The 27,916-nt window shown below is 42.5% G+C and overlaps 1 protein-coding gene across 3 annotated transcripts; it reads right to left on the bottom strand.

Moving 5' to 3' along the window:
- Positions 1 to 27,916, bottom strand: lgi1 (leucine rich glioma inactivated 1). 3 transcript variants are annotated; one of them, XM_008115326.3, is made up of 8 exons: positions 18,602 to 19,261; positions 18,195 to 18,266; positions 11,024 to 11,095; positions 10,858 to 10,929; positions 7,265 to 7,336; positions 5,975 to 6,144; positions 1,280 to 1,444; positions 1 to 1,194 (listed from the first exon to the last, which is right to left on the bottom strand). In XM_008115326.3, exons 1-8 carry the CDS (start codon positions 18,790 to 18,792, stop codon positions 377 to 379), a joined length of 1,632 nt encoding a protein of 543 aa, XP_008113533.1. In that variant the 5' UTR covers positions 18,793 to 19,261; the 3' UTR covers positions 1 to 376. The 3 variants fall into 3 exon arrangements, with proteins under 3 accessions (XP_008113533.1, XP_062832234.1, XP_062832235.1); XM_062976164.1 differs by having other exon boundaries at positions 18,592 to 18,749; XM_062976165.1 differs by lacking the exons at positions 18,195 to 18,266; positions 18,602 to 19,261 and adding an exon at positions 27,897 to 27,916.

Below are 27,916 nucleotides of genomic sequence, written 5' to 3'. Positions count from 1 at the left end.
GAAAATGTAAACATTTTTATTTGGCAGTTTTCAAATAGGTATGTAATGGAAAATTACATCTTATCGTTTCCCTCTCCCCACCTAAAACAGATGGAGTTTCACTGCATATTTACATAGTGGTTTCAAATAATAATTAACAATGTAATCTGTCTTGCTTAAAAATGCAATTTTCAACAGCACTAGACTCAACATTTATGGATGAAGATATTTAATTCTAGCAATCTCAACTGTTAAAGGCATTCCGTAGACTGGAAGTAAAGAGAATCATTGTCATGCACCAAGTTCATTAAGTCCACATGATTGGTGGAGGAAGTTTCACAACAGAGTCCACATCCTGTGTGTGTTTGTTTATGTGTATGTGTGAAGTGTGTGTATGTCACGCACTTAAGTCAACTATGATATGTTTATAAATCATTGTGTTCCCTTTAAAGCTTGATGCAAAAAGAAAATCTTTTTTGTCAACAAAGACATGCGTGAAAGATCTTGGCGCTTGTATATTTAATTCTTGAAACTTCACAAACTTGGCTTTTCCTACATCCCAAAAATAGACTTGAGTAAAAGAATAATCACTTCCAAGAATAGCATATTGGTAATTCTTTATCTGAAGAGGTTGGAATACCATTGACCCCCTGGATGGCATCCTTTGTAAATCCAGAAATTTGGATCCTCCCCATTTCATCACTTTGGAATCTCCAATGAATCTTGTTAAACAAACATAAATATCCTCCTTCACTTTGAAGTGCTTAACAGCATAAACATCTTCCATATCTGGAATATCAACTGGATCAATGAAGTTGCTTGTCCCTTTGCTCCACTGATAGATCACAGGGTGTTGAGAACTACTTGACAGGATCAAGTGGGGTTTTCCAGATATTTCAAAATATTCCACATCTGTATCTCTGTACCACTCATGTAAAGACTGGTCTGAATAAAACCCATTCCCATTCCATTTGTAAACAGTGGTGATGCCAGCTTTTGAACTGTCTGCTATAGCAAAGTATGTGTCTTCTGCAATTGAGAATGTTTCGATGTCGTTGGGCTTTCTGATTTTGAGAATCTCAATATCTTGAATTTTGATGAATTTATTTGCATGAATATCCCTCTTGTAGATATGGGATCCACCAAACAGTTGGGCAACGATGATATACAGGCGATTATCAACAATAACAGGCTTGCAGACAACCACTGAAATCCCTGCACAAAAAAGGAAGCAAAATTATATTATCAACTAGTATAAATATCAGGTAGCATAACATTCATACAGCTCAATTATTCATACCTGTAATATTGTCAAAATTCCTAAAAGTCCCTTCCACGTGATCCCATTGAAGAAAGATACATTTTCCAATAAAAGGCTGGGCAATGACCACATATTCATCATTCAGGTATGAGAAACTCTCCACAGAGAGGGACTGATATGGCAGTTTTCGAAAGACAACAAATTCTGAAAAGGTACATATAAAAAGATAGCATTCATTCATTCATTTTAAATGCACTTTAAAGCATGTTACTCCTCACAGCCTATCCACTTTCAACAATCTGTATCTCCTGTTCTTTAGACCATAGTTCAAAACAGAAGTTGATATTTTTATTCAAAAGGACAGACTCCTGGGCTGGCTGCACTTAAAAATGCTTTGTAAAGTTGGAGGGAAGGGAGGAAAAGGGGGTAAAAATTAATGATTTATGGATGAATATAAAGTAAGTTGATTTCTATGTATTAGATGGATACCATTGCAACATATTTTTTAAAAAGATATTTTTATTCAATAGCAAGTAACAAGCACATTTATTCTGGCTTTATACCACCTAAGCAGTTCCTCGTTAACCTATTTTACCCAAAACATGAGTATAGCATGATAATGTCTCATCAGTTTGCTAAGAAAATGTTATAGCCTGAAATTAAGATAGTATCATTTCCAGACAATAAATACATTGCATAAATAAATCTTTGTGGGGAAATGTTGTATTTTTCATAAAACAAAAATAAATCATAGAAATAATGACCAGAGTTTTGTTTGATACTTTTCAATACATAAGGAAGAATTATACACTCGTGACTGTTCCATAGTCATCCTCCCTATGTAGGGAATGTGCAAGCTCCCTGAACTGCAATTACCAAGAAGCAGCAGTTGCGATTGACAAAAGTCTGTTCCTCTTTGGATCAAAAAACAGCTAGCTGACATTCCCAACCACTCATCATGCAGGTGATCTTTGGCAAGATGGGCAATTGTGATAAGGTCATGATTCTGCCTGTTGCACCAGTGATTGTTCAAGAGAGGAAGTAGAAACCTCAGCTTCCCGAGTGACGGGGGAATAGACCTCTGTTGCTCACTGCAGCTGCTTTCTGATCATTGTTGGTTGCAGGGATTGGGACAAGATTCACTTAATAGCACCATTAACTACGGTGCTTACACATACATAAACCCTAAAAGGGATTCCAACCAATGTGCAATTTTTTTACATTGTATCAAAATGTATTAACACATTTTCTCACAAATATTAAGATAACCTGTAAATATTCTTTACATCTCTTAACTGATAAATTTGATATAGTAGAGATCAAACAACACACGCTCTAAACCACCACTTCTTAAATTATGGGGCCGAATCCCAAAAGGGATCACGAAATGTTTGGCAACAGTAAAAGGTTCCTGAATGCCATCCACTTACACAAATTTGTTAACAACAATATGCAGTGTTTACACTGGACTCTGGAGAACATGTTTCAGCTGTACTGCACAAAGAAAAATCAGCCTGTTTATCAAGCCTTGCAAATGCTGATTAACATTTGGTTTTTATACCTATTTCATATACCCATTATGCATATACCCAGAGTCACCTAAAACTTTCTCAGGTGGAAAGGAGTCACAAGTAGAAAAAGTTTAAGAAGCTCTGCTCTGAACAATTCAAGAAAATACGTGCATGCAATGTTGTCCTTAAAAATAAAACTACTGGACTCTAGAATATTTTCTGAAATTACAGCTTGCCCCAAGTGATATGCTTATTAAAGCCCTAAGTTCAAAATCTGTATCAGGAAACAGCAATGTTGGCCACTGGTATTATAGCTACGTCTGCAGAAGATCAGCTTTGATACAGTGCCTGATGAGTTACCTAGAGCATCTGTCGATTCCATCTTGATGGATTCGTTTCAACCTGTTCGGCCTGATGACGTGGACAAGATCCTTGGAGCGATGAGACCAACCACATGCGCTCTAGATCCTTGCCCTACCTGGCTTATAAAGCTTGCCAGGGGTGGGTTGGTCGATTGGTTTTTGAGGATTATCAATGCCTCACTGGAACAAGGGCTTTTTCCATCCAGCCTGAAACAGGCAACTATTAGACCAATTCTAAAAAAGGCATCCCTTGATTCCTCCATTCTATCGAACTATCGACCAATTTCAAACCTCCCATTCTTAGGCAAGGTTCTGGAGCGGATGGTGGCCTCTCAACTCCAGGGATTCTTGGATGACACCGATTATCTTGACTCATTCCAGTCTGGCTTCAGGCCTGGTCATGGGACTGAGACGGCTTTGGTCGCCTTGGTGGATGACCTCCGCAGAGAGCTGGACAGGGGGAGTGTGTCCCTGCTGGTTCTCCTGGACATCTCAGCGGCTTTCGATACCATCGACCATGGTATCCTTCTGGGACGGCTCTCTGGAATGGGCCTTGGGGGTACTGCTTTGCAGTGGCTCCAGTCCTTCCTGGAGGGCCGATCCCAGATGGTGAAGCTGGGGGACACCTGCTCGGACCCCTGGCCTTTGACCTGTGGGGTCCCGCAAGGTTCCATTCTGTCCCCCATGCTTTTTAATATCTACATGAAACCGCTGGGCGAGGTCATCCGGGGTTTTGGAGTTCGGTGCCATCTCTACGCAGATGACACTCAACTCCACTACTCCTTTCCACCTACTTCCAAGGAAGCCCCTCGGATCCTAGACCAGTGCCTGGCCGCTGTGATGGGTTGGATGAGGGCCAACAAGCTGAAGCTTAATCCTGATAAGACAGAGGTCCTCCAGGTCAGCCGTTCGACCGATCGGGGCATAGGGTGGCTACCTGTGCTTGACGGGGTCGCACTCCCCCTGAAGGCGCAGGTCCGCAGTTTGGGGGTCCTCCTGGATTCATCGCTGTCACTTGATGCCCAGGTGTCGGCGGTGGCCGGGAGGGCCTTTGCACAATTAAAACTTGTGCACCAACAGCGACCGTACCTCGAGAAGTCTGGCTTGACCACGGTGGTCCACGCTCTAGTTACCTCAAGGATGGATTACTGTAACGCACTCTACGTAGGGCTGCTTTTGAAGATGGTCCGGAAATTACAGTTGGTACAACGGTCGGCAGCCAGGTTACTAACTGGAGCTGCTTATAGGGAGCGGTCAACCCCCCTGTTCAAGCAGCTCCACTGGCTGCCGATAATATTCCGGGCCCAATTCAAGGTGCAGGTTATTACCTATAAAGCTCTAAACGGTTCAGGACCTGCCTATCTTCGTGACCGCATCGTCCCCTATGAACCTACGCCCTCTCTGAGATCTTCCGGGGAGGCCCTCCTCTCACTTCCGCCTTCCTCACAGATACGTCTGGTGGGGACGAGAGAGAGGGCCTTCTCGGCTGTGGCCCCTAGGCTCTGGAACTCCCTCCCCAGGGAGATTAGGTTGGCACCCTCCCTACCATCCTTTAAGAAACAATTGAAAATCTGGATGTTCGGGCTGGCCTTTGGAGAGACAGCCATTGGATGACCAGCCTCATTATAATTCTATCCTGAATGTTATTAGGCTCCTTCATCGGGGTATTTTAATCTAATGATTTTATCTTATATTGCTGCTATAGTTCCCCCCCCCCCCCACACCTTTGAAGCTGACGGATTTGCATTGGTGGTTGTTTGATATTATTACTATTATATAAACCTTTGTTTTAACTTCTGTTTTATCATCTTCTTAAACTGTGTATATTGTTTAATGTATTTGTGTTTTAAACTGTGTATATTGTTTAATGCTGTTACTTTTGTAACGTTGTGAGCCGCCCCGAGTCCCCACGGGGAGATGGTGGCGGGGTATAAATAAAGTTTTATTATTATTATTATCATGTTATTTAAATTCCAGTTGTTCAAAATATATGGAAAAAATATTGCATGCACATAAGCAATATAACTCTGTGTCCACTGTTACTCTGAACATGATTTTCTTTACGGTCATTGTTTTAAAAAAGGGCAATATATAAAAAGGGTGTCCCAGACCTCATTATAAAATTCAATGAACCAGAAGGAAAAAAAATCAAGGCTTTAACCACAGAAAGTAAAGGAAAACTAAATAAGAGGGTTATTGTTTTCACAGTATAGCCAGGTTTGGGCTCAAGTGGCCTATCAATGGGGAGAGAGTCTCAATGGAAAAAAAAATTCCCACAAGACATTTTGTTCAAGTTTCAGCCTCTAGTATCTCCAGTGGGAGTCTAATATCTAACTAAACATCTGCTTTGTAGAATTAATGGAGTTGGACACCTCTTTAGCTGTCATGAGCCAATGCTATGGAATAATGGGAGTTATAGTTTTACAAGTTATTTAGCCTTCTCACCAAAATAGAACTCTAGGATTCCATAGCACTAAGTCATGGCAATTAAAGTGGTGACAAACTGCATTAATTTTACAGTGTAGAAGCATCCTGTGAAAAGAGTCAAGTACTATTAAGTGATATCAATTGTTCTTGCCAGTCAAAGTAGGCAATATTGGGCTTGACTGAGAAATAGTGATCCTGCAGTAGGTAGAAACTAGAAAAACTATATTTTTGAACCACTTCTAAAATCTCCCAGCCACCGGATAATGCTGTCTAGGGTATTTGAGTGAGTACTTTCAGAGTAACCTTTGAGACTCCGGATAAAGCAGATTTCCAAATCCAGGCAACGTGCAAAATTGTGCAGTAAATCAAATGTGTTATAAATCAAATGTGTTTGAACAACTGTACTTTTTACAGAAAATATTGGAAAATTTTACCTGTAATAATGCAATCAAATTCAGTGGGAGAAATGGCATTGATCTTGCGTTTCTTATATTCTGGTGGACTTTCGCAATAGATATCTTCTATTGTTGCATTTGTTCTGCTCACCCATGCGACCAACCACTTCAATTTGCAATCACATTTGAATGCATTTCCCCTAAGATCCCTGGAGGGAGAGGAGAAAGAGTGTTAGTGAAGTGCAAGTGCTTTTAACATGCAGATTGCCCCTTTTTGGACCGGATGGCAATCTGAAAATTGGGCAGGCTCTATCATTAGACAGAGTAAAGAAGACAACCCACGCTGTAGATGCTGTATCATGACATTATTGGTTATTTCATTTGTTGCTATTGTGTCTTCACTGCCAAAAAAAAGAAGAGGTGCTTGAAGGATTTTCCCTCTCAAGTGCCAAAACAACTTGGCTGTGTTTTTGATATTTTGACACCACTACACTTGTTAACATTGACCTCTGTTCCTCCTTGCCAACAAAAATGGAATTGAGAAACTAAAGGGAGGATGGGGGAACACCAAAATTGGCAGAAGAATTGTCATCATTAACTTTATTTATATCCACGACCAAGGCTCCTTTTATACTGCCATATAATTCAAATGATCAATACAGATAATCTAAATTTGAATTGGATTATAAGAGTCTACACTGCCATATAATCCTCTTCAAAGTAGATAATACGTATTTTATAGGGTAGTATAGAAGGAACCCAAGATCAGGGCTGAAGATGGGTTCCAAATTAAAATGATTACAGTGCGTACAAAATATCACATTAAAATAGAATTAGAATAGAAACTTTGGGCAATGTTTACACAATGCAAACAACTAAAGAGATAAAAATAAATTAAAAGAGGACTTTTTAAAATGACACAGCAGCTTTTTTAACATTAAAAAGTATTTGATTCTGACATAAGGACAGCAAGGATTGGGCCATTCTAACTTCGCAAGGAAGAGGGTACCAAGTCTAGAAGGTCCTATCTTGTGTTTCCATTAACCACAACTGTGAAAGAAGGGCTGCTCCTGAGGATCTCATGGTTCAGGCAGGCTCATACAATACAAATAATATTTTCAAATATTGTCATTGTGCATCCCCATAAACAAACATGAAAATGCACTCCAATGAGAACTGACAATCCCTTGCTTTAGATTGCATTTTGTGTTCCAGGATGCCTGTGTAGCTCATGGACAGTGTGTCACACTTCCCTGCTAAATACATTACTATTGAGCAATTATCTCTGGTCCTTCAAACCATAATGAAAGTTTTGCATAGTTTTCTCACACGTTTGTTAATGAATCCAATCCTTTAAATATATCTTTGGGGAGCGTTTGGAGATTATTGTTTGCAAGACTCCTGGAAGAAAACAAAAGAGGTTCATCATTAGTACTGATAGACCATTCTTTTGTTTCTAGTCTATTGGAGAAAATACAAAATACTTTGATGGCAAATAAACTGCATAAATTTATAAAAATTATTTTTCAGAATACCTTTCTTACAGCATCACAGACTTCCCACTGTAGTATTTTAAAATATTTTCAGGAGATTCTAAAAGTTACTTTTTAAAGACTGCAACTAACAAAATCCTTCAACCAACATTCCAAATGGAAATTGTAGTCCAAGCCCACCCCCAAATATCATAGCGTTTATTATTTCCTTGCTTTTTTTTCAGATAACATGATTGTAGGAAATGAGAGGATGTGGAATATGCCAGTATCCACTTTCTTTCCACTCATTCAAAAAACATTTCTATCCCTTTCTTAAACAAACGTATTACACATGATTCCCTAGTTTAAAAAATACATGTCTTACTCTGTATTGATTTTGCACCAAAATTCCATTGTTCTGCATAATTAATTTCAGACATCATCTATATATACTGTGACAAAATCCAAAAGAAACAGCATGTCCAAATATTTCAGCAAAATTCCCCATGCTTTCTTGTTTGGACACAGTTTGCCACATCCGCATGTTCGGAAAGCAGCTTTACCTCAATATGTCTTTTATATATTTCAGTTAATTGGTTGGGCAGAGATACTTTTGGTTTCTGCAAACAGTTAACAAATTATCCTAGGCCCCTTCCACATAGCTGTATAAAATCCACATGGAACTGGATTATATGGCAGTGTGGATTCAGACAATCCAGTTCAAAGCAGATACTGCGTTTCCCTGAAAAAAAGGCAATGCCTTATTTTAATTTTTGCTCCCAAAGACACGCTGGGTCTTATTTTCAGGGAATGTCTCATTTTGCTCCTTTATTTTGCTCACTTCTCCTTCGCTGAGGAAGGCACCTGTGGTGTGAAGGAGAAGTAGGGAAAGGTGCATGCCTTTCCCTCCTTCTCCTTCACCTTCCTCGGCGGAGGAGAAGAGAGCCGTCACCACTGAGGAAGGCAAAGGAGAAGGAGAGCTTCTCCTTCACCTTCCTCAGCAGAGAAGGGAGCTGTTGCTGCCAAGGATAGTGAAGGAGAAGCTGCTGCTCAGTGGCAGCAGCTTCCTCCTCCTAGGTCTTACTTTCAGGGATGTCTTATATTTGGCAATTCACCAAAACCTCTACTAGGTCTTATTTTTAGGGGATGTCTTTTTTTTTGGGGGGGGGGGACATGGTATTGTGTATTATCTGCCTTGATATTCTGGGTGCGATAGCTGTGTGGAAGGGCCCCTAGTTTGATTTTGGAAAGATTCTACTGGTATCTGACTTTAGATGCTTTGGGAAAGGGATGTGATTCAAGAAGGCTACAAACTTCAAGGTGACACATGCATGTTCTTCTTTTAAGGAGTTACCAGTTCATTACCAAGACCTGGATAAGCTTTTAAAAATATTTTGAAGACTAAAAAAGGAAATTTAAGTGATTACAAAGAGCAATGGGAGACTGAGGGCCTTTCCACACAGCCATATAACCCAGAATATCAAGGCAGAAAATCCCACAATATCTGCTTTGAACTGGGGCCCCTTCCACACATCTGAATAAAATCCCACATTTTCTGCTTTGAACTGGCATATATGGCAGTGTAGACTCATATAACCCAGTTCACAGCAGATATTGTGGGATTTTCTGCCTTTATATTCTGGGTTATATGGCTGTGTGGAAAGGCCCTGGGTTATCTGAATCCACACTGCTATGTAGTCCAGTTCAAAGCAGATAATGTGAGATTTTATTCAGCTGTGTGGAAGGGGCCTGAAACATTAGGAACTCTGCAGATTCAAAAGTCTGGGTGAGTTTCTATAAGCTAGACCTTGGAAAAGTTAGTTTTCAACTACAGTTCCTTAAATCCCCCAGATGGCACTAGCCATGCAAGTATGGGGAATTGTAATCATAAAAGCAACTTTCCAAACTCTGATCTTGATCAGGGCAGGAGATTAAGCAACTGTACGAGATGAGCCTTTTATTTTAACCCTCACTCAGCTTGAAAAAATGGTGATGAAATTTATTATCTCAGCTCCATGCTCCGAGCTGGTGTTGCTGGGGGAGCTTAAAATCACCCCTTTAAGGAGCCTCTGGTGGCGCAGCGGGTTAAACCGCTGAGCTGCTGAACTTGCTGACCGAAAGGTTGGCAGGTTAGAATCCGGGGAGCTGAGTGAGCTCCCGCTATTAGTCCCAGCTTCTGCCAACCCAGCAGTTCGAAAACATGCAAATGTGAGTAGATCAATAGGTACCGCTTCTGCGGGAAGGCAGTGGCGCTCCATGCAATCATGCCAGTCACATGACTTTGGAGACGTCTATGGTTCTTCGACTTAGAAATAGAGATGAGCACTAACCCCCCCAGAGTCAGACACAACTGGACTTAATGTCAGGGGAAACCATTACCTTTACCTTAAGGAAAACAGAACAGCTTGGGATGCAGCTGATGCAAAGCCAGCCGAGGACGACTAACCTAAAACTGTATTCAGGCTTACTACAATAGCACATGTTACCGTGGAAATTTCTATCATCGAAACCAGTCCCTCTGTTCAGCAGCTCCTTTTCTATGAACCTACAATCTACTGGCATCAAGGGACTTCCTAAACCCCATCCTAAGCCCCATCCTAAGCCTTCCCAGAAAGCTGCCTGGTTTGGGTGCTATGTTTAGTGGCTGACATTTTTTTTTAAAAAATTTTTTTTAGGCAATCCCTCGTAGTTTGAAGATGATTATCTTCCACCCTGGGGGGGTGTCCGTAGATGGCTGAAGAGACCTATTCTTGATCTGCATGTTCTCCCGCAGTGAGGACATCGGTTTCCAGGTGGAAGGCAGGAAAAAAATAGTGTGGAGCAAATAGGTGGGTGGCCTAATTGTGTATTATTCGCTTTTCTAAGCTGCAACCAATTTGATGTATGAAAAGATTTTCACTCTAATTCACCCATCTAAAATACATTATGCAGAACATTTTGCAATGCTATTTAGTCAGCTGAAATTTAAGCATTACTTTAGGTGTGCTAAAAGGCTTGGGAATACCCAGTGCAATTGTTTCATGTTCTTTTTCTTTTCATGGCAAACACTTACTACTACAGTTTTTAAAAACTTTGTAAGGAAGTTATTTTTGAGAAAAACCCTGCTAAAATGTTCTTGGTGGAAATACAAAACTTGTTTTATGCTTCCTTGGATCTGGGCTTTTTATATTGACATTATTCTTCAAACACAACTAGGATACTTTTTAAAAATGCTTGTTTAAAAACTGGAATTAATCAGTTAATGGTTAGACAGGTAATCAGCTAAAAGGCTTTTTATTGGTTAACAACAAGAAAACTATATCAATAAGGTTGCAATCATGTATATACTTACCCAGAAGGAAATCAAATTGAATTCAATGGGATTTACTTCTGAGTAACATGTAGAGGATTGTACCGTTTGCAAATACTGTATCACTAGAAGAAAAGATGATCCCTGGTGCTTTTACTTACAGGTGAATCAAAGACTTCAGTCCTCGGAAAGACGTGTTTGAAAGTGACTTGATGTTGTTGTTCTCTATAAACCTGTTAATAGGTCATAAATGCAGCATGGTCAAATGTCTATATATCTGGCCATAAAACCTTTCCCACAAATCCTGGATCATAAAAATCAACTCACAAATATTCTAGATGAGGGAGGCCTAGGAAAGCATCACCGCTAATGACGTCAAAATTGTTTGCCGTAAATAATCTGTACAAAGAAATGGGAGAGAGAAAAATAACGTGATATATGGCTTTTCTTTCGAGAAGAGGGATTGTTAGGCTCAAATATAGCATTCTGTGCACAAGAACATCCCAGGTGAAAGACTGCTATATACGATTAGATTACAGTCTGGATTCCTCAGCATGTAAATGGATATAGGTTCTTTAGAACTCTGGGAAATAGTTCAATAAAGCAATGGAGTTTTGCCATGCTCTCCAGTATCTGAAAATATGCCCTGAAAAAACCCTGTCTTCTAGGTTGATGTGATTGTTACTTGGATAATCATAACGGTGAGGGACATGTGACCCTCCAGATCCTGTTGGACTTTAACTCCCATTAACTGGTCAGTGGTAATGGGATAGCAAAATATAGAGGACCACATAATCAATACCTTGCAGCCAGGTAATCTACAGAAACTGGGAGCTTACATATTTATTTTTCTCAACAATTATTCTACTAGGCTGGGCAAGGGACCCTAATTTTATTCTGAACAGAACAGAACCTTAACAGTATGCTACTTTGTGTACTATAGCTAAGAGGGAAATGATAGTGGCTCAACTACTATCCCAGCAGTAGTACTAACATTCTTGTTCTGTTGGTAGTTATCAAACAACACTATGTTACATATATTTATGGAGGATCTGAGGATATGATTACCTATATGTTTCATGTGCTGACTGAACTGCTGACCTGAAGCTTGGGTTGCTGACCTGGAGGTTGCTGGTTCGAATCCATCAGACAGGTTGAGCTCCTGTCTGTTCTAGATTATGGGAAAATGAGAGAGAAGCCTCCGAGCAGGATAATAACGCATCCGTGCATGCCCTGGGCAACGTCCAATTCTCTTACACCAGAAGCGACTTATAGTATATTCTCAAATCACTTCTGACACAATTTAAAGAAATGGGCTCCCTATTATCATTTTTAAAATGAACAATTAAAAATTGTTAACACATATCTGTGTAGTTAAGAGCACCAGGGAAGATACAGATATCAATATAAAGAGGTGGGGGAAACGCACTAGGTCTGGGTGTGAGAGCAGAGGATGTTACATAGAATGATTTCCATGCACCATTCTTCTCTAAGTTGGTACTCTCCAAATTCTTGGATTGCAACTCCTGTTAGCTCAGTAACATGGAGTCATGGGAGTGGAAGTCCAAAAAATCTGCTCTGGGGTGGAAAAGCAGTTAATAGGAACACAATTTGAACAATGTCTCGAAATCATGAAACATGTATATAACTAATTTCGCCATGCCACTGAGGAGTTCCTGCAGGAGCAGTTGTGACAGATGAACGTTGGATGGAGTAGGAGGGGAAAGGCTGGCTGTGAAAAGGGAGCTTTGAGGACAATAGAGCTACTGGGCCAAGACAGCAAGTTAAAGCAAATAACAGATTTTCCCCCTCAATGTGAATGATTAGATCTGGATCATGAGATTTATGGACTCGGGTTTTATGGTGCACAATAAAATCCCATAAACAAAGCCAGTAAGAAAAGAGTATGACTGCATTACAGGGGGATATACACAATTAAGGAAGGCATGGCTTTGTATTTACAAGAACTGAGCTTTGCTATTGATGACCAAGGTTCCTGGAAATAGCTCATTCATAGGATTGCCATAAGTCAAGGTTGATGTGATGGCGTATAACAACAGCAACAACAACAGATACTGAGTGAATGCTACTGAATACAAAGCTTAACAGTTATGATTTGCTGTGTTCCGTGTTGCATTATCTCCATTCCCTTCCATGAATTCTACATTGGCCTTTCCTAAGTTGGCACATTAACGGCATTGGCTGGAAAAAAGAGGATCAGGCCAAGCTGCTGATGGCTGCAATTATTATACTGGAAATAAATTCCAGTAGCGAGACTTCAAGCTACATCCTTTACAATGTGTCTCAATATTCTTCTTCATTTGTTTTTCGCCTATCCTTATGTAAGCCGCCCCGAGTCCCTTCTGGGAGATGGGGCGGGGTATAAAAATAAAATTATTATTATTGTTGTTGTTGTTGTTGTTGTTGTTATTATTATTATTATTATTACTATTATTATTACTACTACTACTACTATCCCTTGTGAAGGGGTAAGAGACCAATAACAGAAGGCAGTACGGGGATCCATCATGTTATTATCTAAAAACTGCCAACAGCTATTCCTCTTTCACCAACAATCTAGCTATTTAATATAATGCAAATACAATTGGTCCTCCTCATTTGTGAGGTTGACATTTGCAGATGTGATTATTGGTGGATTAGATTTAAAAAGTCCTCTCCAGGTTCTTCAGTATGATTTTATGGATAATTTCCAGCAGAAGTCATGCTGGAGGACCTAGAACAGTGGTTCTCAACCTGTGTGTCCCCAGATGTTTTGGCATTCAACTCCTAGAAATCCTAAATGCTGGTAAACTGGATGGGATTTCTGGGAGTTGTAGGCAAAAACACCTGGGGACCCACAAGTTGAAAACCACTGATCTAAAGCTTGATAGAGAGGTATTCTCAGAGGTAAGAGAAAAAAAATTTCACTTTTGTGAGAGTCCTGTGTCTCTAATCCCGTGGTTCCTAACCTGTGGCTCCAAGAGCTAAAATATGCTCCACGGCCGCACCGTTACTACACCGTTGCAAAGAGAGCAACTGGTCTCATGAAACCCTCTTACAGTGCCTAAGGCTCTGTATCAAGTTGATACAGAGCTTAAAGTCAAACAAGGCCCCAGGTAGTGATGCTATTATCCCTGAAATATTGAAGGCAAACCCAATATGGTAGGCAAACCTGCTAGCTAATATCTTCACAAGGATAAAAGAAATGGGGATAATGCCGAAGGCATGGATCTCCTCCGTAATGGTCCCAATATTCAAAAAAAGGCAACCAAAACGATTCAGCAAACTACTGACCTATTAGCCTGCTCTCTATCATAGGGAAGACTTACGCAAAGCTTCTCCTGACTAGAGTCATGGGCCAAAAACAACAACAACATAGTGCCAAGGCAACTGGGATGTCAGGAGGGGAGAGGCTGACTACCCATGACAGGCGTGCAACAAGCCTTCTGACTGCTGTTTCTCCTCCTCCCTCCCTCTGAATGGAGCCGTTCCATGTGGCCACTGGAAGCGGGGCCGCCTTGGTGTCTTTGTTTTTGGGCCTGCTCCTGGGGTTATTTGGGGTGCTGATTCAGAAGGTTGCATTGGATAGACCACATCCACTCTAGATGATTAAATATGGTTTTCTGTGGGCGAGCAGGTGGCAACTACTGGATAGCATATGTTCTGTATCAGAAACTAGAGCTGATGTGGTCTATCCAATGCAATTTTCTGAATCTGCACCCCAAATAACCAACCTGAATCTAAAGTTGACCAAAAACTGATTTGTAACCCTTTTGGTACTAATATTGGAGAGTGGTCCCTGGTCAAAAAAAGGTTGGAAACCACTGCTCTAACCCCAGTAAATGTGGAAGACTTATTGCAGTCTCTGATCTATTCTGAACAGACAGGATATTAATGAGAAACATTGTCATAGAGTATAGCATTAGCTATAGTGGGGGTGGGTAGTCTGCTAGTCATCAGATGATTTTGGACTGCATACCCCATGTTCCCTTATTACAGACTTTATTGACTACGACTGATGGAAATTGGAGACCTACAACATGTAGCGCCACAGAGTTCCCCACCACTGAGGTATAGAAAGAATGAGTGATACCATATGTTTACATTTATCCTAAGTAATTGATTCTGGCCATGTGTTATTCTAGTGTGTACATGGGTGGTTGAATCGGAATCCTGTCATTCTCTGTTGGTAAATGGGGCTCTGAAATTTCACTGGTTCTGTTCGGTGGACGGAACCCTTGTTTTTAATGCCATTAAAATGCACAAGCTGCTTTCCCATCTACAAAAGGGACCTCAAAGCAGTATGTTTCCTGTAGCAAAATGTGCCGTGTCACTAGAAAGCCTGCTGAGATGGGCCACCTTGCATGTTCTGTATGCCGCATTAGCCGGATGGCAGCGCAGGAGGGGTCACACAGCTTAATGGCAAACTCATGATGTGCCTTTCCCTTTGTGGGCACATAAACAACACACGAATGCAACCAAACCAAAATGATGAAACCACAAGAGATGTGGTTGGAGTTTTTTTTGTCCTTTTTTGTGAAAATGCTCTTATTCTGAACATGCTTGTGTGGGATAATGTGTACAGGGACAACATAAAGGTTTCCATGGTAACTATATTTACTCATTTGTTCTGGATTCAAAACCTTACTTGGTACACATTCCCTTCTTATCAGCTCCCAGGAAAGGAGGCAAGAAGAGGAAAGCTTATTGTACCAACCATCGGAGAATCAGAATATGAACTGAGCAAATGCAATGTTCACACAGAACATAATGCTTAATATTAAAGTAAAGCAATGCCATTGTTTATGCAACAAGGATGCTTATATCTAAGTTCTTATTTTTACTTTAAGAAAAATTACATGAAATATTATTTGATATATTACTGAACACTCACACGGGGTCATGTGAAACAATTTTACTGATCAACCAATTGGCCTTATCAAAACAGACAATATAAACACAACATACAGTATATATCAAGTTCAAGTAAAATTATAAATATACCTGAGGACATGTGTTATTTGGGGTAGTATCCCCTTCCCCCAGAAATATCGATCCTGGCCCTTCTGATGCAAAATATGTTTACCGAAAAGGACTCTCAGCTTTACCAATTGCATAAAATATTAACCATCTTCCCCTTTTACCCTTGCCACTACTTTAAAGGAGGAAGAAGAGAGCAATCCAGCTTCTTTTGTTCGTAAAAAAACACCAAACATTGACTTAAGTGCCTGGCATGAGTTTTGCCAGGAGAATGATTGTCCTATTGGAATTCATGCCTTGACTCTGAAAGGAGCAGGTCTGTTTAGTCAACAACTCTAATATATGCCAGTAAAAAATAAATTAATTAAAGTGTGGAAAATGAATTATGGCGAGTCATGACAAGTCTCACATCTTTGAAGTACAATCGGTGCGGCTGGGGAACAAGGCATTGCAAAAATGTGTCATCGTTCTTGCAAGGCTGTGCCACCATAATTCAACTCCGTCAAATAATACCGCCCCCCTAAAATATACTGATAACAATAATGGTGCTTTTGTTGCTGTGAGTTTTCCAGGCTGCATGGCCATGCTCCAGAGGCATTCTTTCCTGATGTTTCACCTGCATCTATAGAAGGCATCCTCAGAGGTTGTGAGGTCTGTTGGAAACTAGGCAAGTAGGGTTTATATATCTGTAGAATATCCAGGGTGAGAGAAAGAACTCTCGTCTGTTTGAAACAGGTGTGAATGTTGCGGTTGGCCACCTTGATTAGCATTGAATAGCCTTTCAGCTTCAAAGTCTGGCTGCTTACTGCCTGGGGGAATCCTTTGTTGGGAGGTGTTAGCTGGCCCTGATTTATTCCTGTCTGTTTGTTGAGTGATATTCTTTATTTACTGTCATATTTTAGAGGGTTTTTTTTAGTACTGGTAGCCAGATTTTGTTCATTTTCATGGTTTCCTCCTTTTTGTTGATATTGTCCACATGCTTGTGGATTTCAGTGGCTTCTCTGGGACAAGTAAACATCAGGACCACCAATCTAGGAACATGAAAGGCACTGCAGACTGACCCAGTCAGAGAAATCAGCCATAGCAGAGCACTTGATGAACCAAGCCGAACACAGCATATTATTTAAGAACACTGGACCACTCTAACAACCATCATGTCAGATTACACAGAGAAACCATTGAAATCCAGAAGCATGTGGACAATTTCAACAGAAAGGAGGAAACCATGAGAATGAACAAAATCTGGCTACCAGTACTAAAAAAAAGTCTAAAATCAGGACAGTGAATAACAAACAACATTCAGAAAACGGAGGAATTCCAGACATGTATCAATCAGAGCCAGTTAACACCTCCCAACAAAGGATTCCCCCAGGCAGGAATCAGCCAGGCCTTGAAGCTGAAAGGCTTTTCAATGCTAATCAAGGTGGCCAATTGCAACATTCACACTTGCCTCCAAAAAACAAGTCTTCTTTCTCCCACCCTGGACATTCCACAGATATATAAACCCCACTTGCCTAGTTTCCGATATACTTCACAACCTCTGAGGATGCCTCCCATAGATGCAGGCAAAACTTCAGGAGAGAATGCTTCTGGAACATGGCCATACAGCCCGGAAAATCCACAGCAACCCAGTGATTCTGGTCATGAAAGCCTTCGACAATGCATTGCAAAAATGTGTCATCGTTCTTGCAAGGCCGTGCCACCATAATTTAACTCTGTCAAATAATATTGCCCCCTAAATATATATACTGATAACAATTATAATGATGAGCAGCAGCACACCTATAGCACCATACTCAGCTGGGTATGACACATCTTTCATTATCTTCAGTTTAAGGACCAGGTAGGTTTTGGGTTGATGTGAGTGTTTTGGGCTGTGTGGCCATGTTCTAGAAGCCTTGTCTCCTGACATTTTGCCCACATCTATGGCAGACATCCTCAGAGGTTGTGAGGTTCCCTGCCATAGGTAAAGGTAAAGGTTTCCCCTGACGTTAAGTCCAGTCATGTCTGACTCTGGGGGTTGGTGCTCATCTCCATTTCTAAGCTGAAGAGCCGGCGTTGTCCGTAGACACCTCCAAGGTCATATGGTTGGCATGACTGCATGGAGTGCCGTCACCTTCCCGCCGGAGCGGTACCTATTGATCTACTCACATTGGCATGTTTTTGAACTGCTAGGTTGGCAGAAGCTGGAGCTTACAGCGGGCGCTCATTCCGCTCCTGGGATTTGAACCCGCAACCTTTCAGTCTGCAAGTTCAGCAGCTCAGTGCTTTAACACACTTCACCACCCATAGATGTGGGCAAAACATCAGAAGAGAATGCTTCTGGAACATACCCATCCAGCCCGAAAAACTCACAGCAACCCAGTGATTCCAGCCATGAAAGCCTTCGACAACACACAGGTAGGTTTTGTTACATAAGAGAGCTGGATTAGCTCTCACAAACAAACACGACTCGGAGCGCGTCCAGACAACACCCGGTTTCCCCACAAGCAAACCACAGACATAAATCTTTCCTCACAGAAGTTGCAGAGACGGGGAGAAGACAAAACTCCGTTCTGGGATTTTGGTGAAAGCAGATCTCACAAAGGATCTGGAAAAGGAAAGAAAAGAAAAGCTGGCGTTATGAGAGGGCCAGGCCACCTTGATAAGGGCCAGTTTAACTCACCTAGGCATTGATCATAGTAATACTATAGGGGGAAATGGATGTGGCAAGTTTCTCATCACCCAGGAAAACACACAACAAGGAGGATAAAGGACTTCATCAGACTAGGGCATCTCTCCACTTGCTATCTCACATCAAACACCCTGGTTTGGGATGCTGGAGGCTGGCTTGCACTCCGCTCTGCACCCTTCCCGGATCCCAGACACCCCTTTGGTGCGGAAACCCCCCGATTTCCAAGGAACCCAATGCTTACAGCCCCTTACAGGGAGGTGACATCCGGCGGCACGCTGCGCGGGATGAAGCGGGCGTTTTCGCAGAGCGCGTTATCTTTGGTACAAGTGCACCAAGCCGGGCAGGTTGTTTTCCCCGATCGGCTGCCTTCGCTCAGGAGCAACAGGACGCCCAAAAGGCAGAGGAGCCCTCCCCGCTGCAGGGCTCGGCTGGCACTCCCCATCCTCTGGATCCCTCTCGGGCGGCAGCCGGCGGGGAGAGGCCACGGGCGCCCCGCAACATGAACGGGCAAAGGCTCCTCTCCTCCTCCGCCTCCTTCTCCTCCTCTCTTCCTTTAGATCCCCGTCGCTTGTCGGGGACTGCCTTCCCCACCCATCCACTCAGGAAGGAGGCTGCGGGGGACCCAACCCGCTCCAGAAGCGAAACAAACAAGCCCCAAGGAGGCGGCTGGCATCTCTCGGAAGGAAGGAAGGAAGGAGGACGCGCGCGGCTCTGAGGTTGCGAAGTGACGCAACGGAGAAAATCCAGGGCTTTCACTTTTCTAGAGGGAGGCCCCGGCTGGTGGTTGCCAAAAATAGTACTGGCGGGTGGGTGAGTGGGTGGGCGAGGGAGTGGGTGGGAGACAGAGAGAGAAGGAGGCGGCGTGGGCGTAAGGCGGAGAGAGAGAAGGAAAGCAAGCAAGCAAGCAAGCAAGCGTGGATCTCCCTTCTCCAGGGTGGATGGAGGCATTGCCTTGGGCAAAGGAAGCCCTGGGTTAAAAGGAGTCATGCAACCAATGAGATCCCCTCCCCAAAAACACAAACACAGAGACACACAACTGGCGCGTCATGGATCCACATGGGACCCGAAAATCTCCTATCACTAGGAATCAAAGGCTCCTCTTCTGATCTTCCTTGATGCACAAAAGTGGCCTTTCCCTTTTATTTTGGACAGTCCTTTATGGGGGGAAAATAAGGAGGGTGTACAGGGTTGTTGTGTGTTGTCCTGTATGGCCATGTTCTAAAAGCATTCTCTCCTGACGTTTCGCCCACATCTATGGCAAGCATCCTCAGAGGTTGTGAGGTATATCAGGAGAGAATGCTTCTAGAACATGACCATACAGCCTGGAAAACACACAACATTGTGATTCTGGCCATGAAAGCCTTCGATAACATAAGGAGTGTGTCATCCACCAGGAGCCCCTGGTGGTACAGCGGATTAAACCGCTGAGCTGCTGAACATGCTGACCAAAAGGTTGGCGGTTCAAATCTGGGGAGCAGAAAGAGCTCCCACTGTTAGCCCCCAGCTTCTGCCAACTTCGCCGTCATCTCACTCGTTCAGTCATTTTCGACTCTTCGTGACCTCATGGATTAGTCCATGCCAGAGCTCCCTGTCGGCCGTCGCTGCCCCCAGTTCCTTCAAGGTTGAGCCAGTCACTTCAAGGATACCGTCCATCCATCTCGCCCTTGGTCGGCCTCTCTTCCTTTTTCCTTCCATTTTTCCAAGCATCATGATCTTCTCCAAACTTTCCTGTCTTCTCATGATGTGGCCAAAATACTTCAACTTTGCCTCTAATATCCTTCCCCCCATTGAGCAGTCGGGCATTATTTCCTGGAGGATGGACTGGTTGGATCTTCTTGCGGTCCAAGGCACTCTCGGGATTTTCCTCCTGCACCAAAGTTCAAAAGCTTCGTTCGTTCATCTTCCTTCGTTCAGCCTTCTTATGGTCCAGCTCTCGCATCCGTAGGTTACTATGGGGAATACCATTGCTTTCACTATGCGGACCTTCGTTGCCAGTGTGATGTCTCTGCTCTTCACTATTTTGTCAAGGTTGGCCATTGCTCTCCTCCCAAGAAGTAAACGTCTTCTGATTTCCTGGCTGCAGTCTGCATCTGCAGTGATCTTCGCACCTAGAAATATAAAGTCTGTCACTGCCTCCATGTGTTCTCCCTCTATTTGCCAGTTGTCAATTGGTCTGGTTTCCATGATCTTGGTTTTCTTTATGTTTATCTGCAACCTGGCTTTTACACTTTCTTCTTTCACTTTGGTGATAAGGCTCCTCAGCTCTTCCTCACTTTCAGCCATCAGAGTGGTATCATCTGCATACCTAAGGTTGTTAATGTTTCTTCCAGCAATTGTAACTCTGCCAACTTAGCCGTTCGAAAACATGCAAATGTGAGTAGATCAGTAGGTAAGTAAGTAAGTAAGTAACTTTATTTTTCTACCCCACCATCATCTCCCGACAGGGACTCGGGGCAGCTAACAAAACAAAGACAACAGTTAAAACATATTACAATAAATAAACCTTGCCAATCTATACACATAATAAAAATGAAAATATGTATGTATGTGTGTGTAAGTGGCTGGGGTGTCCACTTACACTGACAATCTCCCACTTACACAAATAGCTATAGTTCCCACTGCTCAGGAGACACCAATGGCCCTCCCTCCAATGACATTGCAGGTTATAGTGAGTGCCGTGAACATGTCCAAGAGCCCTGCCAATGTCCTCCACAAACACCATACTGCCCACCACCCAAGTGAAGGCTTTCATACGGGAACAATTTCATCCTAGATTTTATGTGTTTCCTCTGCCACTGACATCCCTGTGTTCCTTGCTCTCTCCATTGGTGTGGAATTTGCATGACCCCACCCACTGCCTCTCCCATAACCCTTTCCTATTCTTTTCTACAGCACACAGCAAACAGAGGAATTGGTCAGCAACTGAACATACTAGAGAGGTTTGGGGAGATTTATAGGAGTTGTAGATAGTTCACCTGCAATCTAAGAGCACTCTGAACTCCACCAACGATGGACCTGGAACTAACTTGACACACAGAATCCCCATGACCAAAAAATAAATAAATACTGGAGGTATTTGGAGGGATTCATAGGAGTTGTAGTTCACCTATATCCAGAGCGCACTATGAACCCAAACACTGATGGTTCTGGACTAAACTTGGCATGCATACTCTAGATGCCCAAATTTGAATACTGGTGTGTTTTGAGGGGAATTGGCCTGGACATTTTGGAGTTGTAGGTACTGGGATGTATAGTTCACCTTCAATCAATGAGAACTCTGAATTGGACAAAAATTGGCACACTGAACCCTCATGATCAGCAAAAATTACTGGAGGTCTTTGGGGGAAATTCACCTTGATTTGGGGGATTTGTAGTTCACCTACATCCAAATAGCACTGTGAACCCAAACACCGATGGATCTGGACCAAACTAAGCACACATACCTGATATGCTGAAATTTGATTACTGGGAGGGGTTTGGAGAAAACTGACCTTCCTTTCTGGGAGTTGTAGTTCACCCACAACCAGGGAAACTGTGACCTCCACCAGTGATGGACCTGGACCAAACTTGGCACACAGAACCCCCATGACTAACTCGGGGTTAACCTGGCATGATGTCAGTTGTAGTTCACCCACAACCTCATGCATTTTGTACAATTAAAAATGACTTTTTCGAATAACCCAGGCAATGCAGGGTACCCAAGCTAGAATAATAATAATAATATTTATTTATTCATTTATTTATTTTTCTTATGGCGTGAAGTCGACTTGCAGTTTCTCAAGGTGCTCCTGACATGAAAAAAATATATTTACTGTATTTTTACCCCACTATCGCAACCCCAAAGAGGACTCAGAGCGGCTTTCAAATTGGCAATAATTCAATGCCACATTAACGTAAGATAAACAAAATACAATATACATTGTGCATTAAGTCATGAAAATCATAAAAAACACTAACATATAACTACATGAATAAGCTGTTAAAAGATTACACATAGACTAAAAATCATAATCCAGAAGCCGTTCCAATCACTGTCATTCACTTTGTAGCTGTATATAGCCCTGTGCTACTCTCCAAACACTTGGTTCCATAACCAGGATTTAACTTGTTTTCTAAAGGATAGGAGGGAGGGGGCTGATCTAATTTCATTGGGGAGGGAGTTCCACAGCTGAGGGGCCACCACTGAGAAGGCCCTGTTCCTCGCCCCTGTTGGCCGCACCTGTGAAGGAGGTGGGACCGAGAACAGCACCCCCCCCCCCCGAAGATCTTAGCACCCGGGATGGTTCATAGGAGGAAATGGACAGGTAAGCTGGGCCAGAACTGTTAAGGGCTTTATAGGCTAAAGCCAGCACTTTGAATTGTGCTTGGTAGCAAATTGGCAGCCAGTGGAGCTGACTGATAATAACAACTTGGACATAATATGCATGTGTGCTGTGTTGTGATGTACAAATAAATCTATAATAATAATATTGTATTGCCGAAGGCTTTCACGGCCGGAATCGCTGAGGTGTTGTGTGTTTTCCAGGCTGTATGGCTAAACTTCTAGCAACATTTTCTCCTGAGATTTAGCCTGCATCTGTAGCTGGCATCTTCAGATGATGCCAGCCACAGATGCAGGTGAAATGTCACGAGAAAATGCTGCTAGAAGTTCGTCCATACAGCCCAGAAATCACATAATACCCCAATAATTATGATGATAGGAGCCCCGGTGGCGAAGTGTGTTAAAGCATGGAGCTGGAGACCGAAAGGTCCCAGGTTCAAACCCCGGGAGCGGAGTGAGCGGCCGCTGTTAGCTCCAGCTCCTGCCAACTTAGCAGTTCAAAAACATGCCAATGTGAGTAGATCAATAGGTACCGCTCCGGCGGGAAGGTAACGGCGCTCCATGCAGTCATGCCGCCCACATGACCTTGGAGGTGTCCACATGACCTTGGAGGTGTCTACGGACAACGCCGGCTCTTCGGCTTAGAAATGGAGATGAGCACCAACCCCCAGAGTCAGACATGACTGGACTTAACGTCAGGGGAAAATCTTTACCTTTACCTAATGATGATGATGATGATGATATGTTTTATTAGTTATTATTTATTTACAGTATTTATAAGATTTTAGATTGCAAGGTCCTTGGGGCACATCCTGGCACTGCACCCAGTGATGAAGCAGTATAACTGAGTCTGTGTGTATGTGAGTGTGTATGTATGTATGTGTTAGAACCTAGATTAGTTTCTAGAAAACTATAGTAGATCAGAGACAACAGAGAAACCTTCTTTTCAACCCTTTATTCAGGGAATGGGGGACTATGAATCCTGAGCTTTCAGAGGCCCGATTCTGGGGCTCCACAAAATGGATTATGCTTTCAGATGGCAACGCATCAACTGGATTATTTTTCTCTGTAAAAAAGAAGTCTTTGGTTGCAATTATGATGGCAAATGGATCTGGATTGTGCCTTTTAGCTGAAAGTTCCACCTGTTTCTCTGAAGAGCCTCTCTGGGCGCTTTCCAGCTGTGGTAAATACCACAGCTGGAAAGGTGCCACATTGGTTTTCTTGAGCAAGCCATTACCTGGCTTTGTATTGCTTTGCCAGCAACTTTCCTGCTACAGTAATGCCATGATAGAAAAACACTGAGCAGCTCTTTAGAGCTGTCCAATCTTAAGATGTCTGGTTCTGGGCCTGGCTGGTTATGTAGAGCCATTTGTCTGTCTGGCGCTGCTGTCCACAAAGAGCTGATCTGCCTTCTTGTCTCACTTTCAGAGCACAACAGAAAGTGAACAATGCGGATGGGAGCAGCAATGCAGGCAGAATGCCATTCATGGTATTCAGATTGTTGGAGATGGCAACCTTCTCAAGCCTCCTCTATTTAACGTTTTGTCTGTTTTATAATGTGTCCGTTTGTTTCCTGAAGTGTATGTCTTCTTTGGCTTGCAGTTTTCCTACCTCTACGTACTTAACACAGTGAGAGGGGCTGCAGACCATGTGACTGGTTCAGTGACTGTTTAGAATGTTCATTTCTAAAAGGATGATAGTTAGAAATGACAGTTGAGGCTTGAGCCTGTGAGAGTGCAGAAGCCAGTGTTAGGAGTTAGAAGACAGTTGAGGCTTGAGTCTGTGAGAGTGCAGAAGCCAGTGTTAGGAGTTAGAAGACAGTTGAGGCTTAGAAAAATAGAATCATAGAATAATAGAGTTGGAAGAGACCTCATGGGCCATCCAGTGCAACCCCCTGCCAAGAAGCAGGAAATCGCATTCAAAGCACCCCGACAGATGGCCATCTAGCCTCTGCTTAAAAGCCTCCAAAGAAGGAGCCTCCACCACAGTCCGGGGGAGAGAGTTCCACTGCCGAACAGTTCTCACAGTGAGGAAGTTCTTCCTGATGTTCAGGTGACATCTCCTTTCCTGTAGTTTGAAGCCATTGTTCTGCGTCCTAGTCTGCAGGGCAGACTTGAGTCTGTTAGAGTGCTGAAGCCTGTCTTAGGAGCTAGAAGACAGCTGAGGCTAGAGTCCCTTGAAAGTAGACTGTTATAAAGGAGAGCTGTACAGAACAATATAGTTTTGTAGAGACTGATAAAGACTGTAAGTGAAACGTTTTGAAGTTTAACCTGACAAGAAATATACCTGTATATTTAAATACATGAAATTGTGAGTAAAACAAACATGTTATTTTAAAGAAGCCTACTTGAATCCTCATCTGCTGAGAGTGTGGAATAGAAACAAGATATTTATGTGCCCAGTGATCATTCATTACCCAATAAACTAAAGGAACACTCCTGAATCTCTCCTATCCAATAAGTTATGATCCTAACAGGTTTATTTATTTCGTGTCAAAAGCATTGTACAACAAATACATTTCAAATAATGGAATTAAAAAGGTAAAAAAAAGAAATCACAAGCAACTAAATAGTTTTGGACCAAAAGCGGGCAACAGCAACCACATTGTCTGTAGCTTTAAACAACTCCTCCTCCGTACATGAGGCAGGGCATTGTGGGCAAGCATACATATGCTGAGTTGTTTGTTCAGCTCCACAGTCACACAAGGTGGAGGATTCCTCTAGGTAGTGCCACCTTGCCAAGTTGTCTTTTGATCTGCCCACTCCACTTCTGAGTCTGTTCAGGGACTTCCAAGTTGCCCATTCCTGGTTTGCCCCTGGAGGAAGACCCTCTTGGGGGGCCATCCAGTTAGAATTGCCAGGTTTAGCTGCCCAGAGAGACACCCTTGCTGCTGCTGGAGGAACATCAAGAGGAGTGGTGGTTCTCATGAAGCCCTTCCTTGATTTGAGTCTGGTGGGAGGAGGCTGATAGCCATGCAGTGGGTGGCTTTCACAATGTTCGACCTTTTTTCTCTCACCGTTAGCAGCAACTTCCCGTCGCACGTCAGGAGGGGCAATGCCAGCTAACTTGTAGAGTTTATCCTAACAGGTCATAATCCCCAATAGGTTATGATCCTGACAGGTCATAATCCTCAATAGGTTATGATCCTAACAGGTCATAATCCCCAATAGGTTGTAATCATAACAGTTCATCATCCATTAGTCCAAGGGGGATGGCACTTGGTGTATTACACATTTCAAGTTGCTGGCTAAATACCCAGGGAATTATAATATTCCTTCCCTGGAGCTCTTTTGCACTACAGAGTGACTCCACTTAAACTTTGGGTTTATCCTATAGCAGCGGTTCTCAGCCTGAGGGTCCCAAGTTGTTTTTGGCCTTCAACTCCCAGAAATCCTAACAGCTGGTAAACTGGCTGGGATTTCTGGGAGTTGTAGGCCAAAAACATCTGCGGGGCCCAGATTGAAAACCACTGCCCTATAGAATTCTGGGATTTCCAGTTTTGGGAGAAATACTTTAAAAAATCACACGAGAATTCTAATAACTCAGCAACTTCCAAAACCCAGTTTTCCATAAGATGCAGCCATGGCAATTGAAATGAATTCATACCGCTTGATTTACAGGCAAAGGGTAGGAAAATCTTCAATGAAACCTCCAAGGCCCATCTTCCTATCTCAACACTAACCAATGCCAGCCAAATTATTCAGCAGAAAGTTGTTCAGGGGAGTACCACAAAATTGTCCTTTAATGTAAGCACCAATACATAAATTCCTGGTCTGAGTGCTGTTGTGCTTGACGAATAAGAGTAGCATGAGCCAAAGTCTGTTGTCAAAATTATTTTTTTTTTTTAGTGAAGCCAGGAGCCAAGACATATTTCCCCCCCGTATGGCACTAATGGTGCATTTAAAAAGTCACTAAAGGTACTCAGCTGTAAGTGGCCTGGGCTTTTCTTTAAGCCTCTGAAAACAGTCTTAAGTTTTATTACAGCAATGAGATGCTCCTGGTTTCTCTCATTTAACTTACACCCACACATTCAAGCACATCTTCATCTTCTGCACACATCCTCTTGTCTCCACGAATGATACAATAGGACCTAATTTCTCTATTCCTGTTTTGTGAGACCACAACATTTAAAAGGTTGCTCTTTGTGAGTGGTTTAACCAATGCCTAATGGTTAGTATGTTTTTATTTTTATGATGGAGTCATAAAAAGTGGGTTGATATTTCCATTCCTGCCAAGAAAAATACCAGCTTTGTTTTGTCATCTGTTTTTAAGATTACGTGGGTTGTGTGATTTTTAGGTTTAGTTGTTTCTAAGTAACTGGTTCAATTCCTGCAGCCTGCTTGATTCATCGGGGATAAGCAAATTTTCAGTGGGAGCCGGGACTAAGGTGCTTGCTTGATTTTGGTACTCTTAGCTTTCTTCTTTCTGCTAGTGAAATGGATTGTTAGCAGAGCGAAACTTCCTAATAAAAAATACATTCTCCTGCAGCCATTTAGTCCAGTAATCTGTGTCAGCAGGATGAGCTGGCTCTGCCCGAGTGAGGCATCTGCCTCAGGAGGAAAATGATGGAAGAAAGGGCTGTGTGCCCTCAAGCCAATCTCCTTCCCTCACTAATAACAGAACTTTTGAAATGTAATTATTTCCATCCTTCATTGCAGTCTGTAAAATGTAACTTGTTCTGTTGCTGGTTATCAGCAGAGGTTTATTTAATCGATTGCAACTAGTTACAGGTAAAGGCATCATTGAAACCCATTACTTCTGAGATTTGAGTAGGACATTGTGCCATCACCAGTGTCAAAGTAAGAACTCCAGTCACCTGCTGTACATAGGTCAACCCTTGTCATTAGCAATAATGACAATAGAATAAATGTCTAGTGGAAGCTACTGCATTTGAAAATGATTTCTCAAAACTCAGCCATACATGGAGAACTTCAAGCCTTCAGGCAAGATTGCAATTGGTGGAAATTTCCCATCCAGTCCACAAACGTCATTATATCTTATTACTGATCATGGATGAACAGGGGTTGAGGGTGGGGGAGAGGTTGTTTAAAGACTTAGCCTGCTTCTACACTGCCACATAATCCAGATCAGGATGAAAGAAATCCAGTTTCACTCCAGAGAGTCTACACACGCACATACTCGGGAACCATGAAAAAGCTCCTGCGGTGTTCACAAAGCTCACATCATGCCGAATTAATCCAAGAGAATGACATTTTTTTTCTTACCTCATTTTGAGAAATGTGCT

This window comes from Anolis carolinensis, chromosome 3, assembly GCF_035594765.1.
Source record: "Anolis carolinensis isolate JA03-04 chromosome 3, rAnoCar3.1.pri, whole genome shotgun sequence".
Taxonomy (NCBI): Eukaryota; Metazoa; Chordata; class Lepidosauria; order Squamata; family Dactyloidae; genus Anolis; species Anolis carolinensis.
This window is presented reverse-complemented; position numbering and strand designations above follow the sequence as displayed.

What these genes read in the sequence shown, in the direction of transcription:
- lgi1 (XM_008115326.3), bottom strand. Translation starts at nt 18,792, where the DNA reads ATGGGGAGTGCCAGCCGAGCCCTGCAGCGGGGAGGGCTCCTCTGCCTT. An exon ending in CCGCCGGATGTCACCTCCCT is followed by an intron (nt 18,267 to 18,601) that starts GTAAGGGGCTGT and finishes TTCCTTTTCCAG; the next exon opens with ATCCTTTGTGAGATCTGCTT. An exon ending in CTGAAGTCTTTGATTCACCT is followed by an intron (nt 7,337 to 10,857) that starts GTAAGTAAAAGC and finishes GTTTTCTTCCAG; the next exon opens with GAGTCTTGCAAACAATAATC.